Source organism: Pleurodeles waltl, chromosome 9 (genome assembly GCF_031143425.1).
Source record: "Pleurodeles waltl isolate 20211129_DDA chromosome 9, aPleWal1.hap1.20221129, whole genome shotgun sequence".
NCBI classification, from domain to species: domain Eukaryota; kingdom Metazoa; phylum Chordata; class Amphibia; order Caudata; family Salamandridae; genus Pleurodeles; species Pleurodeles waltl.
In genome coordinates this window covers 1,176,649,139-1,176,667,985 of record NC_090448.1, presented here as the reverse complement: position 1 = coordinate 1,176,667,985, position 18,847 = coordinate 1,176,649,139, and the positions used below count along the sequence as shown (strand labels likewise).

At 51.7% G+C, this 18,847-nt stretch overlaps 1 protein-coding gene across 1 annotated transcript in view; it reads right to left on the bottom strand.

Annotated features, from left to right (window-relative positions):
* The window catches only part of AKAP6 (A-kinase anchoring protein 6), a 609,087-nt gene that overhangs the window by 12,389 nt on the left and 577,851 nt on the right, over window positions 1-18,847 (bottom strand). Inside the window, exon 13 of the mRNA XM_069209097.1 lies at window positions 14,077-17,415. Within this exon, the coding sequence (XP_069065198.1) occupies window positions 14,077-17,415 (3,339 nt within the window). The remainder of the gene's footprint in view (window positions 1-14,076; window positions 17,416-18,847) is intronic.

Sequence of the window (18,847 nt, the reverse complement as noted above, 5' to 3'; positions counted from 1 at the left end):
CTCTGATGACAGCTGCCGGGGTCCTGTTCTGTGGAGATGTGCTCTGAGGAGCAGGTACTAGGGTCCTTGTGGAGCTGTGCTGAGGGGGCTGTGATCTGCGTAGCAGGTGCCAGGTGTCCTGTGCTCTGTGGAGCTGTGGTCTGAGGAACAGGCACTAGGGGAGCTGTGCTCCATGGACCTGTGCCCTGAGGAGCAGGCCCTAGGGGTCCTGTGCCCTGTGGAGCTGCGCTCACGTGGTTCTGCTCTGAGGAGCAATTGCCGGGGTCCTGTTCTGTGGAGCTGTGCTCTGACGAGCAGGTACTAGGGGCCCAGTGGAGCTGTGCTGAGGGGACTGTGCTCTGAGGAGCAGGCCCTAGGCGCCCTGTGCCCTGTGGAGCTGGGGTCTGAGGAGCAGGCACTAAGGGCGCTGTGACCCGTGGACCTGTGCTCTGAGGAACAGGCACTAGGGGTCCTGTGCCCTGTGGAGTTGTGCTCTGAGGAACAGGCACTAGGGGTCCTGTGCCCTGTGGAGCTGTGCTCTGAGGAACAGGCGCTAGAGATCCAGTGCCCTGTGGAGCTTTGCACTGATGAGAAGGCGCAAGAGGTCCTGTGCCTTGAGGAGCAGTGCTCAAAGGAGCAGGCGCTAGGGGTCCTGTGCCCTGTGGAGCTGTGCCCTGAGCAGGCAGCCACAAGGAGTCCTGTGCCCTATAAAGCTATGCTCTGAGGAGCAGGAGCTAGGGATCCTGGGAAGCTGTGCTCTGAGGACAGGCCCTAGGTGTCCTGTGCCCTGTGGTGCTGTGTTCTGAGGAACAGGTGCTAGGGATCCTGGGAAGCTGTGCTCTGAGGAGCAGGCCCTAGGTGTCCTGTGCCCTGTGGTGCTGTGCTCTGAGGAGCAGGCACTAGGGGCCCTGTGCTCCTTGGAGTTGTGCTCAGAGGGCTGTGCTCTGAGGAGAAGGTGCTGGGCTCCTGTGCTCTGTGGACCTGTACTCTGAGGAGCAGGCACTAGGGGTCCTGTGCCCTGTGGACCTGTGCTCTGAGGAACAGGCGCTAGAGATCCAGTGCCCTCTGGAGCTCTGCAATGATAAGAAGGCGGAAGCGGTCCTGTGCCTTGAGGAGCTGTACTCAAAGAAGCAGGCGCTAGGGGTCCTGTGCCTTGAGGAGCTGTGCTCAAAGGAGCAGGCGCTAGGGGTCCTGTGCCCTGCGGAGCTGTGCCCTGAGCAGGCAGGCACCAGGAGTCCTGTGGCCCATGGATCTGTGCTCTGAAGACCAGGTGTTAGGGATCCTGTGGCCTATGGAGCTGTGCTCTGAGGAGCAGGCGCTAGGGATCCTTTGGAGCTGTGTCTTCAGAAGCAGGTGCTAGGGATCCTGTGTCCTGTGGAGCTGTGCTCTGAGGAGCAGGCACTAGGGATCCTGTGGAGCTGTGCTCCGAGGAGCAGGCACTAGGGATCCTGTGGAGCTGTGCTCCGAGGAGCAGGCGCTAGGGATCCTGTGGAGCTGTGCTCTGAGGAGCAGGCACTAAGGATCCTATGGAGCTGTGCTCTGAGGAGCAGGCGCTAGGGATCATTTGGAGCTGTGTCTTCAGAAGCAGGTGCTAGGGATCCTGTGCCCTGTAGAGCTGTGCTCCGAGGAGCAGGCGCTAGGGATCCTGTGGAGCTGTGCTCTGAGAAGCAGGCGTTAGGGATCCTGTGGAGCTGTGCTCTGAGGAGCAGGCACTAGGGATCCTATGTAGCTGTGCTCTGAGGAGCAGGCACTAGGGATCCTTTGGAGCTGTGTCTTCAGAAGCAGGTGCTAGGGATCCTGTGCCCTGTAGAGCTGTGCTCCGAGGAGCAGGTCGCTAGGGATCCTGTGGAGCTGTGCTCTGAGGAGCAGGCGCTAGGCATCCTGTGGAGCTGTGCTCTGAGGAGCAGGCGCTAGGGATCCTGTGGAGCTGTGCTCTGAGGAGCAGGCGCTAGGGATCCTGTGGAGCTGTGCTCCGAGGAGCAGGCACTAGGCATCCTGTGGAGCTGTGCTCCGAGGAGCAAGCGCTAGGGATCCTGTGGAGCTGTGCTCCGAGGAGCAGGTGGTAAGGATCCTGTGCCCTGCGGAGCTGTGCTCCAAGGAGCAGGCGCTAGGGATCCTGTGGAGCTGTGCTCTGAGGAGCAGGCACTAGGGATCCTGTTCCCTGTAGAGCTGTGCTCTGAGGAGCAGGTGCTAGGGATCCTCTGGAGCTGTGCTCCAAGGAGCAGGTGCTAGGGATCCTGTGGAGCTGTGCTCCGAGGAGCAGGCGCTAGGGATCCTGTGGAGCTGTGCTCCGAAGGAGCAGGCGCTAGGGATCCTGTGGAGCTGTGCTCTGAGGAGCAGGTGCTAGGGATCCAGTGGAGCTGTGCTCCGAGGAGCAGGCGCTAGGGATCCTGTGGAGCTGTGCTCCGAGGAGCAGGCGCTAGGGATCCTGTGGAGCTGTGCTCCGAGGAGCAGGCGCTAGGGATCCTGTGGAGCTGTGCTCTGAGGAGCAGGTGGTAAGGATCCTGTGCCCTGCAGAGCTGTGCTCCGAGGAGCAGGTGCTAGAGATCCTGTGGAGCTGTGCTCTGAGGAGCAGGCACTAGGGATCCCTTTCCCTGTAGAGCTGTGCTCTGAGGAGCAGGCGCTAGGGATCCTGTGGAGCTGTGCTCCGAGGAGCAGGTGCTAGAGATCCTGTAGAGCTGTGCTCTGAGGAGCAGGCGCTAGGGATCCTGTGGAGCTGTGCTCTGAGGAGCAGGTGCTAGGGATCCTGTGTCCTGTGGAGCTGTGCTCTGAGGAGCAGGCGCTAGGGATCCTGTGGAGCTGTGCTCCGAGGAGCAGGTGGTAAGGATCCTGTGCCCTGCGGAGCTGTGCTCCGAGGAGAAGGCACTAGGGATCCTGTGGAGCTGTGCTCTGAGGAGCAGGCACTAGGGATCCTGTTCCCTGTAGAGCTGTGCTCTGAGGAGCAGGCGCTATGGATCCTGTGGAACTGTGCTCCGAGGAGCAGGTGGTAAGGATCCTGTGCCCTGCGGAGCTGTGCTCCGAGGAGCAGGCACTAGGGATCCTGTGGAGCTGTGCTCTGAGGAGCAGGCACAAGGGATCCTGTTCCCTGTAGAGCTGTGCTCTGAGAAGCAGGCGCAAGGGATCATGTGGAGCTGTGCTCTGAGGAGCAGGCGCTAGGGATCCTGTGGAGCTGTGCTCTGAGGAGCAGCCGCTAGGGATCCTGTGGAGCTATGCTCCGAGAAGCAGGCACTAGGGATCCTGTGGAGCTGTGCTCTGATGAGCAGGCGCTAGGGATCCTGCAGAGCTTTGCTCTGAGGAGCAGGCGCTAGGGATCCTGTGGAGCTGTGCTCTGATGAGCAGGCGCTAGGGATCCTGCGGAGCTGTGCTCTGAGGAGCAGGTGCTAGGGATCCTGTGCCCTGTAGAGCTGTGCTCCGAGGAGCAGGCGCTAGGGATCCTGTGGAGCTGTGCTCTGAGGAACAAGCGCGATCCTGTTGAGCTGTGCTCTGAGGAACAGGCGCTAGGGATCCTGTGGAGCTGTGCTCCGAGGAGCAGGCGCTAGGGATCATGTGGAGCTGTGCTCCGAGGAGCAGGCACTAGGGATCCTGTGCCCTGCGGAGCTGTGCTCTGAGGAGCAGGCACTAGGGATCCTGTGCCCTGTGGAGTCGTGCTCTGAGGGGCAGGAGCCAGGGGTCCTATATGGATGGTACCTCACCTGTCAGTAGACAGCTAGTAACTCCTCTGACATAGCTCTGGTGACCTGCTGAGTTTCTGGCTTGTCTTGTAGGTGACCAGTTTAAACTGCTAACACTGCCCAGGTAACCCTAGTGACACGAATAGACACTTTCTGGCAGAATCTATGAGATGAGGCATAGCGCCCTGAAACCACTGCAAGCGTTCCTGGGATGTCAGCGGTTCCTCTAGGTGCTAATAAGGAGCACACTGCATCAGTGGATAACTGGGGTACACCGGATCTAGAGCCCAAGACTGTGACCAATGACGTTGTAGATTAAACATGAATGAAATATTTCAGAAGTGAGCAGAGGGTGTGTGATGTCACCTCCTACAGGTGGCACCCCTAGCCCAATGAGGTTGGCGCTGAGTGCTTGACTCACATCTCCCAGAAGGTGTATGGCAGCCATGGCTCAGACCCAAGTGCCAGAGGACAGAAGTGGACTTACCTTTAATTATGAAGATAAACAAAGCTTTGGAAGAACAGGTGGCCTGGTTTCTACCCAAATGAGGGAATTATGCTAGTATGAGAGAGGAGATCTCTGACTGAGTGTGGTTTCTCACTGATCCCAGAGTTAGATCCTAATGGATGACCACCACTGAACAGAGCTTGACTGAGCCATGGCCTGTACTGGTTGTCTGAGCCATGGCCTGTTATGGTTGTCTGAGCCCTGGCCTGTTCTGGTTGTCTGAGCCCTGGCCTGTTCTGGTTGTCTGAGCCGTGGCATGTTCTGGTTGTCTGAGCCATGGCCTGTACTGGTTGTCTGAGCCATGGCCTGTACTGGTTGTCTGAGCCCTGGCCTGTACTGGTTGTCTGAGCCCTGGCTTGTTCTGGTTGTCTGAGCCTTGGTCCTTATTGGTTGTCTGAGCCCTGGTCCTTATTGTTTGTCTGAGCCATGACCTGTTCTGGTTGTCTGAGCCCTGGTCCTTATTGGTTGTCTGAGCCATGACCTGTTCTGGTTGTCTGAGCCCTGGTCTTTATTGGTTGTCTGAGCCCTGGCCTGTTCTGGTTGTCTGAGTCCTGGCCTCTAGTTCTGGCCGCTATTGGTTGTCTGAGCCCTGGCCTCTAGTTCTGGCCTCTATTGGTTGTCTGAGCCCTGGCCTCTAGTTCTGGCCTCTACTGGTTGTCTGAGCCCTGACCTCTAGTTCTGGCCTCTACTGGTTGTCTGAGCCATGGCCTCTAGTTCTGGCCTGTACTGGTTGTCTGAGCCATGGCCTGTACTGGTTGTCTGAGCCCTGGTCTCTGTTGGTTGTCTGAGCCCTGACCTCTAGTTCTGGCCTCTACTGGTTGTCTGAGCCCTGGCCTCTAGTTCTGGTCTCTATTGGTTGTCTGAGCCCTGGCCTCTAGTTCTGGCCTCTACTGGTTGTCTGAGCCCTGGCCTCTAGTTCTGGTCTCTATTGGTTGTCTGAGCCCTGACCTCTAGTTCTGGTCTCTATTGGTTGTCTGAGCCCTGGCCTCTAGTTCTGGCCTCTACTGGTTGTCTGAGCCCTGGCGTCTATTGGTTGTCTGAGCCCTGGCCTCGAGTTCTGGCCTCTATTGGTTGTCTGAGCCCTGGCCTCTACTGGTTGTCTGAGCCATGGCCTCTAGTTCTGGCCTGTACTGGTTGTCTGAGCCATGGCCTGTACTGGTTGTCTGAGCCCTGGCCTCTAGTTCTGGCCTCTACTGGTTGTCTGAGCCATGGCCTGTACTGGTTGTCTGTGCCCTGGCCTCTAGTTCTGGCCTCTATTGGTTTTGTGAGCCCTGGCCGCTATTGGTTGTCTGAGCCCTGACCTCTAGTTCTGGCCTCAACTGGTTGTCTGAGCCCTGGCCTCTATTGGTTGTCTGAGCCCTGGCCTCGAGTTCTGGCCTCTATTGGTTGTCCGAGACCTGGCCTGTATTAGTTGTCTGAGCCCTGGCCTGTATTTGTTGTCTGAGCCCTGGCATGTACTGGGTGTCTGAGCCCTGACCTCTACTGATTGTCTGAGCCCTGGCCTCTAGTTCTAGCCTCTATTGGTTGTCTGAGCCCTGGTCTCTGTGGTTGTCTGAGCCCTGGCCTGTATTTGTTGTCTGAGCCCTGGCATGTACTGGGTGTCTGAGCCTTAGCAAATACTGGTGCTCTGTGCCATGGCAGGCACTGGCTGAAGGCCTACGGGAGCCCATGGACACTATTGGAGCCCTGGCTGGATCTAAGTAGTGGAGGGGGCACAGGAAGGGCAAGAAGACACTGGTGCAACAGTGTCACCCAGTGGTTAGTTACAGTATGGTATTAGCCGAAGGGCAGAAGGAAACAGCAGACGCTGGTGCAACAAAGACACCCAGTGGTTAGTTACAATATGCTATTGGCCGAATGGCAGGAGGGAGCAGCAGACATTGGTGCAGCAGTGCCTCGCCCCCTCCAATAGCCACTTGCAATATATCAGCAGATGAGGCCCAGCAAGGAGCACAGAAACACTGAGACAGCAGCGACACCCAGTGGCCAGTCAACGACTTGCATTTACAGTGACCCTGTTGGATCTAACAATGGTGCAACAGTGACGCCCGGAGACCAGTCACAGCATGTCCCTGGACTAGGGCCTGGAGGAAACAGATAAAGACGCAGCAGGGACAGGAGACAGCTAACCATGATATTTCATTAATAGGTACCAGTACTGAGCAGACGCAGACTGGTTCAACAGCGACATCCAGTGGCCTGTCGTAGACATGCATGTACTGTGAACCCGTTGGGTCAGGGTGACCCGGCTGCAGCCCTGACACTCAGTGACCAGGGAAGATGGTGAATATTCTTAAGTCTTGGTTTCTAGGGGGTGGAGGGGCAACTGCTAGGGGAGGGATCATTCAGCTGCTCATGGAAATCATTTAGCGTTGCAGAAATACACATTGCTGGAAAGTAGGGGGAATTCCACCAGATCTCAGTTCCAGCAGCCATTTGTGGCTGAGCCAATCCAGTGACACCTGCTGAATTTGCCATGGTGTAATTTTCCAACACTGGGACAACGCCTACACATTGTCTGCAACCTGCAGGCAGCAAAGGGGCTTTCTTATTTTCACTTTCAGCCGAGTCTTAAACAAAGGCCTGATTTAAAGGCCCATCAGCCCATCTTTTGTTTGTGCATCCCCCTGGCTGGGAACTATCTTGAGCTTATTACCTAGATACCAATGCACTTGAAGGAAACAAAGTTACAAAGCGTATCACTTCACACGGTCTTTAGATCAGTGGTTCCGAACCTTTTGACTTCTGTGGACCCCACTTTATCATTACTGGAACCCGGGGATCCCCACAGATTCATAATTTGAATCTGGTGACTCCCCACTGACTCATTTCTGAAAGCTGGGGACCTAATCTGTTATTATTATTTTTCTAAGCAGTCGCGGACCCCCTGGGGAGGCTTTGCGGACTCCCAGTGGTGCCCGGACCACAGGTTGGGAACCACTGCTTTAGATAATCCATGACTTGGAGGCAGGTTTTGTACTTTGTTCAACCCGCTATGTAAGAGATGTGGTTGCACTGTAAGTATGCAAGATCTATCTGTGTGAATGAGTCATTACTAATTTAAATGGCACCTACCTTTTTTTAACTGAATTCTTTTACAGCGCTACTCATCTGAGTGTAGGGTGTCAGGGCGCTTTACATCACACACAGAGGCACAGTAAATGATACAAGTGGGTAATGTACAGGAAATGTTCCATAAGACGATGAGGGTTATGAGGGGGAGGAGTCACAAGAATGACATTTGTCAATACTTGTAGGCATTACATGTTAAGAGCGAATGATAGGGAGAAGCAGGATGTTGGTATACACAGTGTGTGCAGTGATTGTGGTTATGTGTCCAAGACTTTCTTACTTTCCAAAAAACCTTCTTAGTAGTCTTGAAATAACAGCAGATTGAGAAATAAAACCCAAAAGGATCTACACCCATGACTTATAGTTTGCATGTAGCTCCTTGACGCCAGATCATTGCTCACTGTGCTATGTTAGAAGGATTGTAACTTATGAACTGGAAGTAACAAAATGATCTTGGTGTCAAAAGCAGCAGCCCACCACCCTTTCTAAAGAAAATACAAATATATGATCTGCAAAGTGCTTTGCAGCAGGCACGTTAACCGTCCAAAACTGTGACTGGACAAAACACAGAACTCTCCCAGAAGGGTGTCAACCACTAGAGTATCTTACCACTAATCCGTTCACTCAGAATTGCTGCGCACAAATGTATCTCTACAGCAGGCGTTGTAAACCTGTAAGATAATTTAAAATGGAGCAGCTTTCTGGCCAATTAAGTGATCTAGAACAGATTTACTTTCAAATTTGTCCTTGTTTCCAATTTCTTAGCATATTTTGTAAAATAAATGTCTGTTGGCTGTCAGACTCTGCTTTTCCAGCTCCGCCCCTCGTGACTCCACCCCTTTCTCCTGCCACACCTTGACCCCCAAATTTATGAGTTCCCGGAGTAAATTGTGTCCTATTCCAGTACTGTCACTACATAAGTATGGGTAACATGACATCCATTGGGTACATGTATTACGCAAGCGTGGGAGTATCAAATAATAGAATTAAAAGGGGGGTCAGAATATAATATTCCCCATAACAGATTTTGGGGAGAAGATGTGGCACAACGGCCAGAGCTGCCAACCTTGGAGCTGGGGAACCAGGTTCGAGTCTCGGCTTCGGCTCAACATCCTGTGATTCTGGGCAAATCGCTTAATCTCCCAGTGCCTACAAAAATGGATGTGTCCTTGTGTAATGTAACTGGTGCTCATGTAAAGCGCTCCAATACCGTCAGGTCGAGTTTGCGCTATATAAAACTGCAAGAAAGGAAAAAAGCTGAAGTGAGGTACTGCGTCAAAGTGCAGCCAGGAGTTGGCGAGTCCTGCTTGGTGCTCAGGAGTAAAGCATTCATGAAAGACTCTGGCTTATGAGGGGATTAGGGAGAAATACGATGGAATACGGTAACAAGATTAGTGCAGAAAGGACGTCGGCGGCTGTTCCTGGGGGGCTCTGCGTGAGCACGCATCCCACGCCCTCAGAATTAGGCCAGGTGGGCGGGGTTTCAACTCCTGCCTTTGATCTTGTACTGTGTGTAAGGCCAGTGGCATAACACAAAATAATGGGGTTCCCCCTGCAGGATGAGATGATGGGCTCCGGAGACTATCATATCACACAGATATACACTGGCCTTGAGCTGATTAGGGGACCCCTGAAGGGCTGTGTGGCCCTCTGCGGCAGAGGGGCCTGCGCCTGGGTCCTGTGTGGGGCAGCTCACAGTATGGGAAGATGGCGGCTCCTCAACAGAGCGGAAGTGACGTGGCATGAGAAAACAGTACAAACTCAGATCCGGGGAGGGGGGGAGGGTGCATCAGGTGCATGATGCACCAGGCAAGGGCTATCTCACGAGACACCAGGTTGGAGCAGAGACGGTTTAAGGCATGGGTGAATTGGGCTCTGGCCCCGGGCCCCAGCCTTTCAGGGGCCCCTGATAGAACCAATCCTGTTCTGCAAGGAGTCTTGCCTGACGACCTTGGATCATTTTTAAGCAGATTGCTTTAAATACCGTTTTCCTTTGATTTATTTTTAATTTGGGTGTTGTGTGAGAGTCTGTTACAGACATTTTGCAGACAAAATGTTGTGTTTATGTTTCATTAAAAAGTTTATTTTTTAGATCAAAACAGGACCTCACATGTGAGAAATGGGAAGGCGTCACAGATATTATTTTCAGTGACATTAGTGAGCGGTTCTGTCTTACAATATTGAAAACAGACGTCACTATCCCTGAATATTAGATGGTAATACATTTAGGATTTGGAGGGGTGGGTCTGGTGCCCTGTTAGTGACCTGGTCAGGGAGGGCATGAAAGAGCTCAAACTCAATCATGAAGTCAACGCTGTTCTGAACAGGGACCCCCAAATATGTTTGGCCAAGGGCCCCCAAAATCCTTAAAATGTCCCTGGGCAGGAGCTCAGCACCCCTCTACTTCCCCACACAGTCTGTGGTAGTAAGAGTGGGCGTGGCTTGGGTGCAATGCTATGTTATGTTATGTTATGAAGATTTGTGTGGTGCTCATATTACCCGGGGGTATCCTAGCGCCTAAGGAGGAGGAGCTACCCTGGCTGAGGCCTAATGGAAAAAACAGGTGTTCAGTCTCTTGTAAGTTCTAGGAGGGAGGTGGAAGATCTCATGTGTAACAGGAGGTTGGTCTAGGCCAGGGGACTCCAACGTTTTCTGTAGCGATCGCTACTTATGTCCAATGTAAAACTAGGCTTATTAGTGTCGTAACAGTGACCGTACCACACATAATGACATTAGCGGCCACCGCATGCATGAATACCTGCAGTCATCACCCCGGTGCATCAGCCAGGATTACCAACAGTAATGCAAAAAGGCTTTATCGATTTCGAATGCCTCAACATGAATATTACATAGCGGCGAGAGCTGCAACGCCCCCGGCACCAACACAACCATATTAGTAACAAGTCTGCCCAATGCCACGTGATGCATCGCTCAAATATCAGCTTTAAATATGTTTTGAAAATGCAGCCATTTATCTCGAAACATCATTTAGTGAGTTCTGAAAATACACACATTTTCAACAGAAATAGTCAAGTAAAAGTGTCTTATTTAGTAGGATGGGCTGCGCATCGAGGAGATGCTCCCAAGGGGGTGGAGAGCTACCAGTAGCTCACAAGGTGTCTTATTTAGTAGGTTGGGCTGCACATCGAGGAGATACTCCCAGGTAGGTGGAGAGCTACCAGTAGCTCACAAGGACCCCTCGGAGAAGCCTGCACTAGGCTTTAGCTGCCAGGTAAGACAAGGAGGCATCCGCTGGCTCTCCAGACGCAGGGGAACGTGAGCGAGCAGGAGGTTGGCAGAGTGCAGGTGTCTGTTCAGGGTGTGGAAGTTGACGCAGGTGTTCAGGTATGCGTGGTTTTGAATGTGTAGTGCTTGGTAGGAGATGGGGAGGAGCTTGAAGATGGCATGCTTGTGCAGGGGAGCCAATGGAGGGCTTAGATGTGTGTGTGGAGTGGAGGACTGAAAGTGAGTCTAGCTGCTGCATTCTGGATGGCCTGGAGTCTTTTGATGAGTTGCACCGTGATTCCGAATTTGAGGGCGTTTCCAGGGTCCAGTCATTTGGTGATCAGTGCTTGAGTGACGGATCTCCCGGTGTTTAGTGGGAGCCATCAGAAAACTTTCTTCAGGAGTCTGAGGGTGTAGAATCAGGTGGAAGCGACTATGGTGACCTGGTTAAAGATTGAGATTTGCTTGTCGATCACAATCCGAGGCTTCTTGAAAAGTTCGACAGGGAGCATCACCAGGCTGAGGGCCAGAAGAGGCCAGAGGGGGGGTGTCTTTTCCAAGAAGGACCACTTTCATCTTGTCAGAGTTCAATTTCAGGGAGTTGGTCCTCATCCAGTTTGGAACATCTGAACTGCAGTTGGTGAACTTCATTTGGGTGTTGGAGGTGCTGTCAGAGGGAGAGTGTCATCTGCATAGGATGTAATGCTGAGTCCGTCGGATTAGACGATGCCGGTGGGTAGGGCCATGTCTGCATTGAAGAGTGCTGGGCTGAGCAAGGAAGCTCGAGCATGAACTCAGGGCAAGGGATGGGGTGGTAAGGAAGACATGAGTGTCTCAGGATGGGCAAGTGCACCCACAAATCTACTCCGGGTGATACCAGGCCAAAGGTAAGCGCACCTCTCCTTCTACACGCACCCTGTGGTAGACACAGTGGGCATGGCCTGGGTGCAATAGCATGAACTCGGGTCAAAGGACAAAGGTGGTAAAAGAAGACCATCACGTGTAAACTATTACACCGCCCCCTACCGACCTCTTCTATGCTCGCATAGTGAGTACGCGGCCCAGGTACCACCCCCACACCGCCGTCTTCCACAGCCAACATGCACCACCACTCTCACGCCCTACTTAAACCAGGACCTGCTTTCACACTTGTTGGAAAGTTTACTCTGTTTCATGCTACATCTGTAGTGCCATAGACACACACACCAGATGCTTTAATATATTGCAGATACTTCATGAATATTCATGAGTCTGTAAGACGCATAATTGAATATCATAATTGCATGTAAATTACATCAAATGGATGAGATTTTCTTTTTGCAAACATATTTAATAAAACTAAGTTTAAAAAGTTTGGTTTGAATCATAGACTGTGGCCTGATATGGCTCGTATTTGTGTATGGTTCAGCAGTGTGTCAGTGCTTCTCTACTGCCTGTGTGTCACAAACTGGTGTCAGTAAGTTTGATGGGTGTGACAGAGGTCTTGGCAAACCGATTAAGTACTTGCAACGCTGTGTTGCTGCACAGTACACTAAAACGTGATGGATGAATGCTTAAATTAATCTCATCCACTGTGTCTCAAAAACTGAAGTCAGCAAGTTCGATAGGTGTGACAGAGGTCGTGGTGAACCGATTAAGTACTGGCAACGCTGTGTTGCTGCACAGTATACTAAAACGTGATGGATGAATGGTTAAATTAATCTCATCCACTGTGTCTCCAAAACTGATGTCAGCGAGTTCAATGGGTGTGACAGAGGTCATGGCGAACTGATCAAGTGCTGGCAACGCTGTGTTGCTGCACAGTATACTCAAATGTGATGGATGAATGCTTGAATTAATCTCAGCCACTGGTAATCACTTGAGCCACATCCCAATCCATTGTTATTTTGCCCACCATGCCACCTCAGTTTGGACCCAACCAAACCCATCGGTCCTGGGTTGCTTGTGTTCCAGTGCAATGCCACCTGGCCTGGCAGTTCGGGCTGGACTGCTCCCACTGGAGCAGAGTGAAGGCTGATTTGCATATGGATGGATCCAGACTGAGGTGGTATGGTGTGCAAAATAACCATGGACTGGGACGCAGCAGAGAGTTTGGGTCCAGACTGAGGTGGCATGGTGTGCAAAATAACGATGGACTGGGACGCATCAGAGAGTTTGAGTCCAGACTGAGGTGGCATGGTGTGCAAAATAACCATGGCCTGGGATGCAGCAGAGAGTTTTTGTGTAACTCTGTGGAATCCGTGGAGTGGAACTCTGTTAGTTCTGCCCAGGCCTAGTTAATTTGTGCATGAGGACAGGATGTACTAAGCACAGCAGACATACACAAGGGACACATGGCAATCAGTGGGATGGAAAGGGGCACCAAAATCCAGCACAGCAGGAAGGGAAAGGAGTGTCCCGGCCCGCCTGAGCCATTGGGACGCCAAAGGGTGGTGGCTTCAGGAGCCAAAGAAGCAGTGAGCCATGGACTTCCTTCATGGCACGCCCCACTCACTGCCTAGGAAACGACAGCAATAGTTTGCCTGAACAAATTGTCAATAACTTCTTTAAAGAGCATCGGAGGGGAGTGAAGCCTGGCTGGAAGGCGGCTGACAGCTGAGTGGTCCAGGGAACTGCCATGCCTGGTCACCACTCCTGTGAACCGCTTGTACAATATGATGTTTTGTAAGTTAAATTGTCCGCAGATAGCATTGCGCAGACTTGACCTAGTTGGAATTGTTTCATGTGAGCTGACAGGGACTGGATGTCCACTAAAGACTGCAGTGTGGTCTCTATCATTTCTGAGGTGGTCTCAGTGCGGACGCAGCAGAGGGAGAATGTTACTGGCACCAATGCTGGGGTTAGGTGGGGTGACTAGGAGTTAGTGAAGTCAGGCAGGCAGAGACACTCGGACAAGAAGAAGCCACAGAAGCTGGTGGGTCATATGAGTAGGTGGAGGCACACAGAGAATGTGGCGAGACATACGTACTCCAGTGATGCTACACCATTGGCTTAATCAAAATATAACCTTAAAACAAAACAAGCATTTACAATGCAACGGGTCTCGCGTTTGCTCATGTTAGAGCTGATCGCGTTGTAAACTCCTAACCCGACTTTTCACCTATCAGGCAAAAGTGCATTTATGTACATAACCCGAAAAAGTGAAATCAAGTATGTAAATCGCTCGACTTCTGCCAAGCAAGATCGCGCTCGTAAATTAGAGAAAAAGAAGTCCACGAGCCCGATGGAAAACAGCGAGCCTCGCATGTTTTCTGTACTTGGTCGCTGCGCTCGAGGAGGGCTAGCCACCGGAAAAGGCATGACCTATGCTTGCCTTTCGACTAATGAAAGCAAGCAGATTTTATTAGGCAAGCTCACGAACCAATAAAAAACACTGACGTGAAGTTGACAGGGCTCTGAGCCCTTTTCTGAACACTAAAGAGTCTCGCTGCGATACGCATGCGCGAGCGCATGCAACTCAGGCTCGACCCTAAAAAAGCTTACTTGGCTTTTTCAAGAATTCTGGGTGAGGGGCTGAAAATGAATTGATGACTTATGCCCATGTCCTGTAACTGGCATCAATTTACATGTAACAAGGGACACATTGATCACTCAATGCTATACATACGCACCCATACATACCTTGACATATGTGGATGCAGGTTGTGGAAAGTGGTTGCCCACAGCATTTGTGTGGTGGGGGGCCTCTTGATGCAGATGGTGAAGGGTGCTGGCACACATAAGAGTTTGGGTGTCATGGTGCGGTCGCTCCTTCCTTCTTGAATATGACGGTGTGAAGCGAAGGTCCAATGCTATGGCCCCAGTAGGACCAGCATCGCTGGACTTAGGCCTCCTGGAGTAAAATGGCTCCTCCATGACACCTCCTCTGGGGCCACCCCAAGCAGAGTCTGTGGAATGGCACTCAATGTGTTCCTGGAAGCTGGCTGGCTCCCCCTTAGATGTCCCTGGGACCTGCTGGCTGGGAGACCACGACGCTTCAAGGTCAGGCTGAACACTCAACGGAGAAGGTGCAATACATTCAATGGACGCTTTGGATTCTTGTGACCAGGCAGGGGCACCGTTCTCTGCCGCTGAAGTCTCCACATTACAGTCTGGGGAAATGGGCTCTTGTGCAGAAGGTTCATCCTCCGTGCATGCTTCAAAGAAGCACTCAATGTTATCATCCGATGGCACAGGCGTACTGCTCTTGTCTTCTGCATAGCTGCTCACCTCTCCGCAGTCACTGTCGTGCGAAGACAGGGAGAGGTAGGAGTAGAAGTCACCTTTCCTGAGCTGCAGGGACCTGTGCGAATGCTCCAGTACTTTCTCCCTGATCTTGGACAGGGAGCTTGGGCTGGCCACCTCGCTCTCAGATTGGGACTTGTTCTTCAGGGCAGTTGAAGCCATGCCTATAATCTCCTTCACAAAGTCATGCACCGAGGAATCGTCTTCCATTGGCTCCTCAGAAAGTGTGCTGTGGCCATGGCAGCAGGAATCTGGGCTCCCTGAGGTATCTCTATCTGTTGAAGCTGTGCAGCCATCATAAGGCTTGTCCAGAAGGTCTGTTCGACCCGGCTGTCCATCGGGGACAGTAGCTTGTGATTGAGCAGTCTGCATATCTTGGCCTCCGGCCTCTAAAGAGGGTACATACCAAGACTTGGTGACGGATGGACAGTATGCTTTCTGGTCGCAATGACGGCCACCCTCACAATCTTTTTGAAGGTCCCTTGTGACACGTGGTGATAGAGATCTCCAGCTAACGCCCAGCTTGTGCTCTTTCGGAGCAGAAATATGTTTTTGTTGCTCAGGAACATGGCTTTCTTTGTCTGGATTTTGCTCAGCAACTGAGTCTTTGACTCCAGGCCCTTGAGATCTGCGTAGCTCCTCCCCAAGTTGTTCTTGTACACTTTCCACATTGCCATTCTCAACATCATCCACCAGCGTGTCCTTGCTCACCTGTGAATTGTCCTTGAGTGGATTCCTGCAGGCTAACTCCTCATTGATGGTTACCTGCTTGCGTTGACTAAAGTCTTGTGACACCTTCTGTGCAGACCCCTTTAAGATCTCCTCAATGCTTAGGGCTTCAGCCACTGCCATCATGCGGTTGCTCGACCCCCATTTGCCGCACTTGAGTGCTTTGCAAGGACTAGCCCTTTTCTTGTCTGGCGGCAGCATGAACTTCGGTCGAATCCAGGTCTGAAGCTCATTCTTGATGTATTCAATCCCAGACATCAAGCCACTTTCGTCGTGGATGTCCTCATCTGTAGCAATGCTCGAGACTTCGTCTTCCTCATCCTTCATTCCCAGCTCATCCTCCGTCAGGGTTAAGGTAGAGCTGGACAGCAGGTCACTGTCATCCTCGTCATCGGTACAAGCCGAGGTGCAGGACACGTTGACAATCATACTGACATTGGCATCACTCTCCTCAGCAAGTGACCGGGTCAGGTGCTTACGGAAGGAAGCATTGGAGTCCGGGATGGTGTGTTTTTGCACTATGATATCCTCAGAGCACAGCGAGATCTCCTCACTGCTGCTCAGCTCTGTGAGTGAAGATGCAGAATCCTCGTTGACCGAAGAAGCGATGTCGAGTGAATGCTGGCCAGTGATGGACATCTTATGGGAACTGCTCTGGAGAGTTATGTCAGAGATGCTGCGTTTTATCTTCTGGTCAGAAGGACTTTCAATGTCCTCCAGGCGTTTCAAGAGATCAAGAGTTCTTTTACTCAGTTCCCCCACAGAATCACTGCTCAGGCTGTTGTCGGCCGAGCCATGTCCACTGAAGAGGTCTTCGTTGCTTTTGTAGGACACAAGCCAACTCTCTAGGGATGTGCTACGCTGAAGGCAGTCGCTGCTTCTGAAAGTTCTGGAGCCCAGTAAATCTCCAGCGGGAGAGATGGACTCAAGTGAAGAGCCAGAGGAGAAAGATGGCATCTGCTTCCCTTCCTGTTGCGTGATCCATTTTTTTACTCCTTCCACTGAATTGTGGTCTGGGTCATCTGGGGAAAGGGGTAACATGATGGCATTGGATTTTAAATTTGAATGGTTCAGCTGATGCTTGATGGTGTCGTGGTACAAGCCCTGTTGTGTGGCTGGGGAGGTCCCAGTGCTATCGCTAGCCTGAGAAGGGGTCGCTATGGTGGGTAACTGCAACTTGGAAGAACTTTGGAGATAGGAGTAATCGTAAAATGTGAGGAGATCCCGCTTGGCTTGGAGCCCTTCCTCCGAAGCTTGAGGTGCAAGCTCAGTAGTTCGGTCAAAGTCCTCTGTCTTATTTTTCATCCAGCACAAGGCAGATCTGGGGTGACACGTCCCCAAACCTTCCACCCCATCGTTCTCTCCAGTTTGATGTGCAGGCTGGGGCCTTTCTTGTATGCAAGGAGTCTCCGCACGGTCAGCCTGCATGGCACAGGTGCCCTCTCCATCTAGCAACAAGCAGGCTTCCGAACTGGCAGCTGTCTCAGTGTCTCCTTCACTTGCTATTCCGCTCTCACACTCCGAGTGCCTACTTACAGATCCTCGCTGGATGGTCTGTTCGAGCGGGGTCCAGGCAATACCACCCAACAGTTCTGGCAAAGATTTGGTGGAAGAGAAGGAGGAGTCTTGATTCAGGCTCTTCTGCAGATAGCTCAGTGACTTTGGGTGCAGAGCCACAAGGGGCTTCTGCAGGAAGGGCTGTTGGTGTTTGTCGAACAGTTCCACATTGTGAAGACTGTAGACCTGATACACGGGGGGAGCGAAGGGGGCAGGGACCCTGGGACCACACAAGGAGCTTGCGGGGTCAACAACACCATCTTCCTTGGTCTCAGAGTCATTCGAGGCTTCCACCTCAAGGCGGGGCACAGCGGGGTGAGTCTTCTCGTTGCCATCACTGGAGTCCTCACCAATCATCTTAGGGTGGAAGTCAGTCTCGTCCCACTCCCAGTCATCCTCCCCCGTACCATTCAGATCCATCCAATCAGAATCCAGAAGTCCCTGGGTTTCCTGTGAAGACAAGGGTAGACCATGAGTAAGCGTTCAGCAGCCAACCACATCTACCAACAGATACAAGGCGGGAGAAGGCACAGCGAACTGAGGGTGCACTGAGGGTGCACTGAGGGTGGACTGCGCTCCACAGAGTCTGCAGCCAGAGAATTAGAGCCGGCGTCTGTGAGACGGGCAGCAACTTATTACACTGTGGATCAATTACAGACGCAGGGCTTTGCGGTACAGCAGAGTATTGCAGTTACAGTCACACCACAAGCACACTGTGCAGCACAGAGACGTAACGCAGTTACATTTACACTGCAGGCATACTGTGCCATGACAAGAGGCCAGCAATGCGCCTTTCCCCTTTGCCTGACCACACCATCCGCTGGAACATGGCAGCAGCAGGTGTTCAAGCTTAAAGCCACGTTCTGCCCGATACACTGGAATTACCAGTAGAACTCCAAGCCCATCAGCTCCATCCTACTGCTCCACAGATGTATCACTTAACAACGCATCAGTGTACAACGCATGCCTTTACCACACATACATTCCACACAGATGCCTTTACCCTGCACTGCCTTTACAACGCAAGCCTTTACCATGCATTTGCCTTTACCACACATGCCCATACAATGCAAGGTAAGTGTATCTGAGGTAAGTGAAATCATGTATATGTGAATATTACTTATTTTTTTAAATTGGAGGAACCTCCCCAACCCCCCCACAGACAGGTAGATAGACAGGCAGGCATATATATATATATATATATATATATATATATATATATATATATATATATATATATATTCACTGAAAAAAACAAAGGTTACAGGGATATTATTGTCAGGTTCTGAATGTACTCATACAAAACCATAGAAATTCAGCAGTTGTAGTTAGAGTTCTCTCAAGTAACTAGAACTTGCCCCCTAAAGTAACTATAACTCGCTCCCCTACCATGCACAGTTGTCTCATCAATCAGTTTATTGCAAATGTAGCAGTGAGAGTATGAAAGATGGCATAGAATATGTCATGAATGTCATATGTGGAATAATTAGCTGTGCATGACGAAGGCGTGAGTTATAGTTACCTTAGGGTGCGAGTTTTAGTTACTTGAAAGAACTATAGCTGCTGAATTTCTATGGTTTTGTACAAGTAAATTCAGAACCTAACTATAAGATCCCTGTAACCTTTGTTTTTTTTCAGTGAATTTGTATGTTGTTTTTTAATGTATAGTCATTTTAATTGCTATACATGAATCCAACCACCACCGCGCACTGCCAAAGGCCGTGCGTGGCAGTGGGTGACCACAGCGCCTGGCCAGCGGCCCAGCCCTGAACCCATCCCCTTATAAGTACCCAACATTGCACTGTGCATGGCCTTCTCCTGTGCACAGTAGGGGTTGTTCACAAGGGCTGGCCTGAAGCCAGTCCCTGCGGCCAACCCTCCT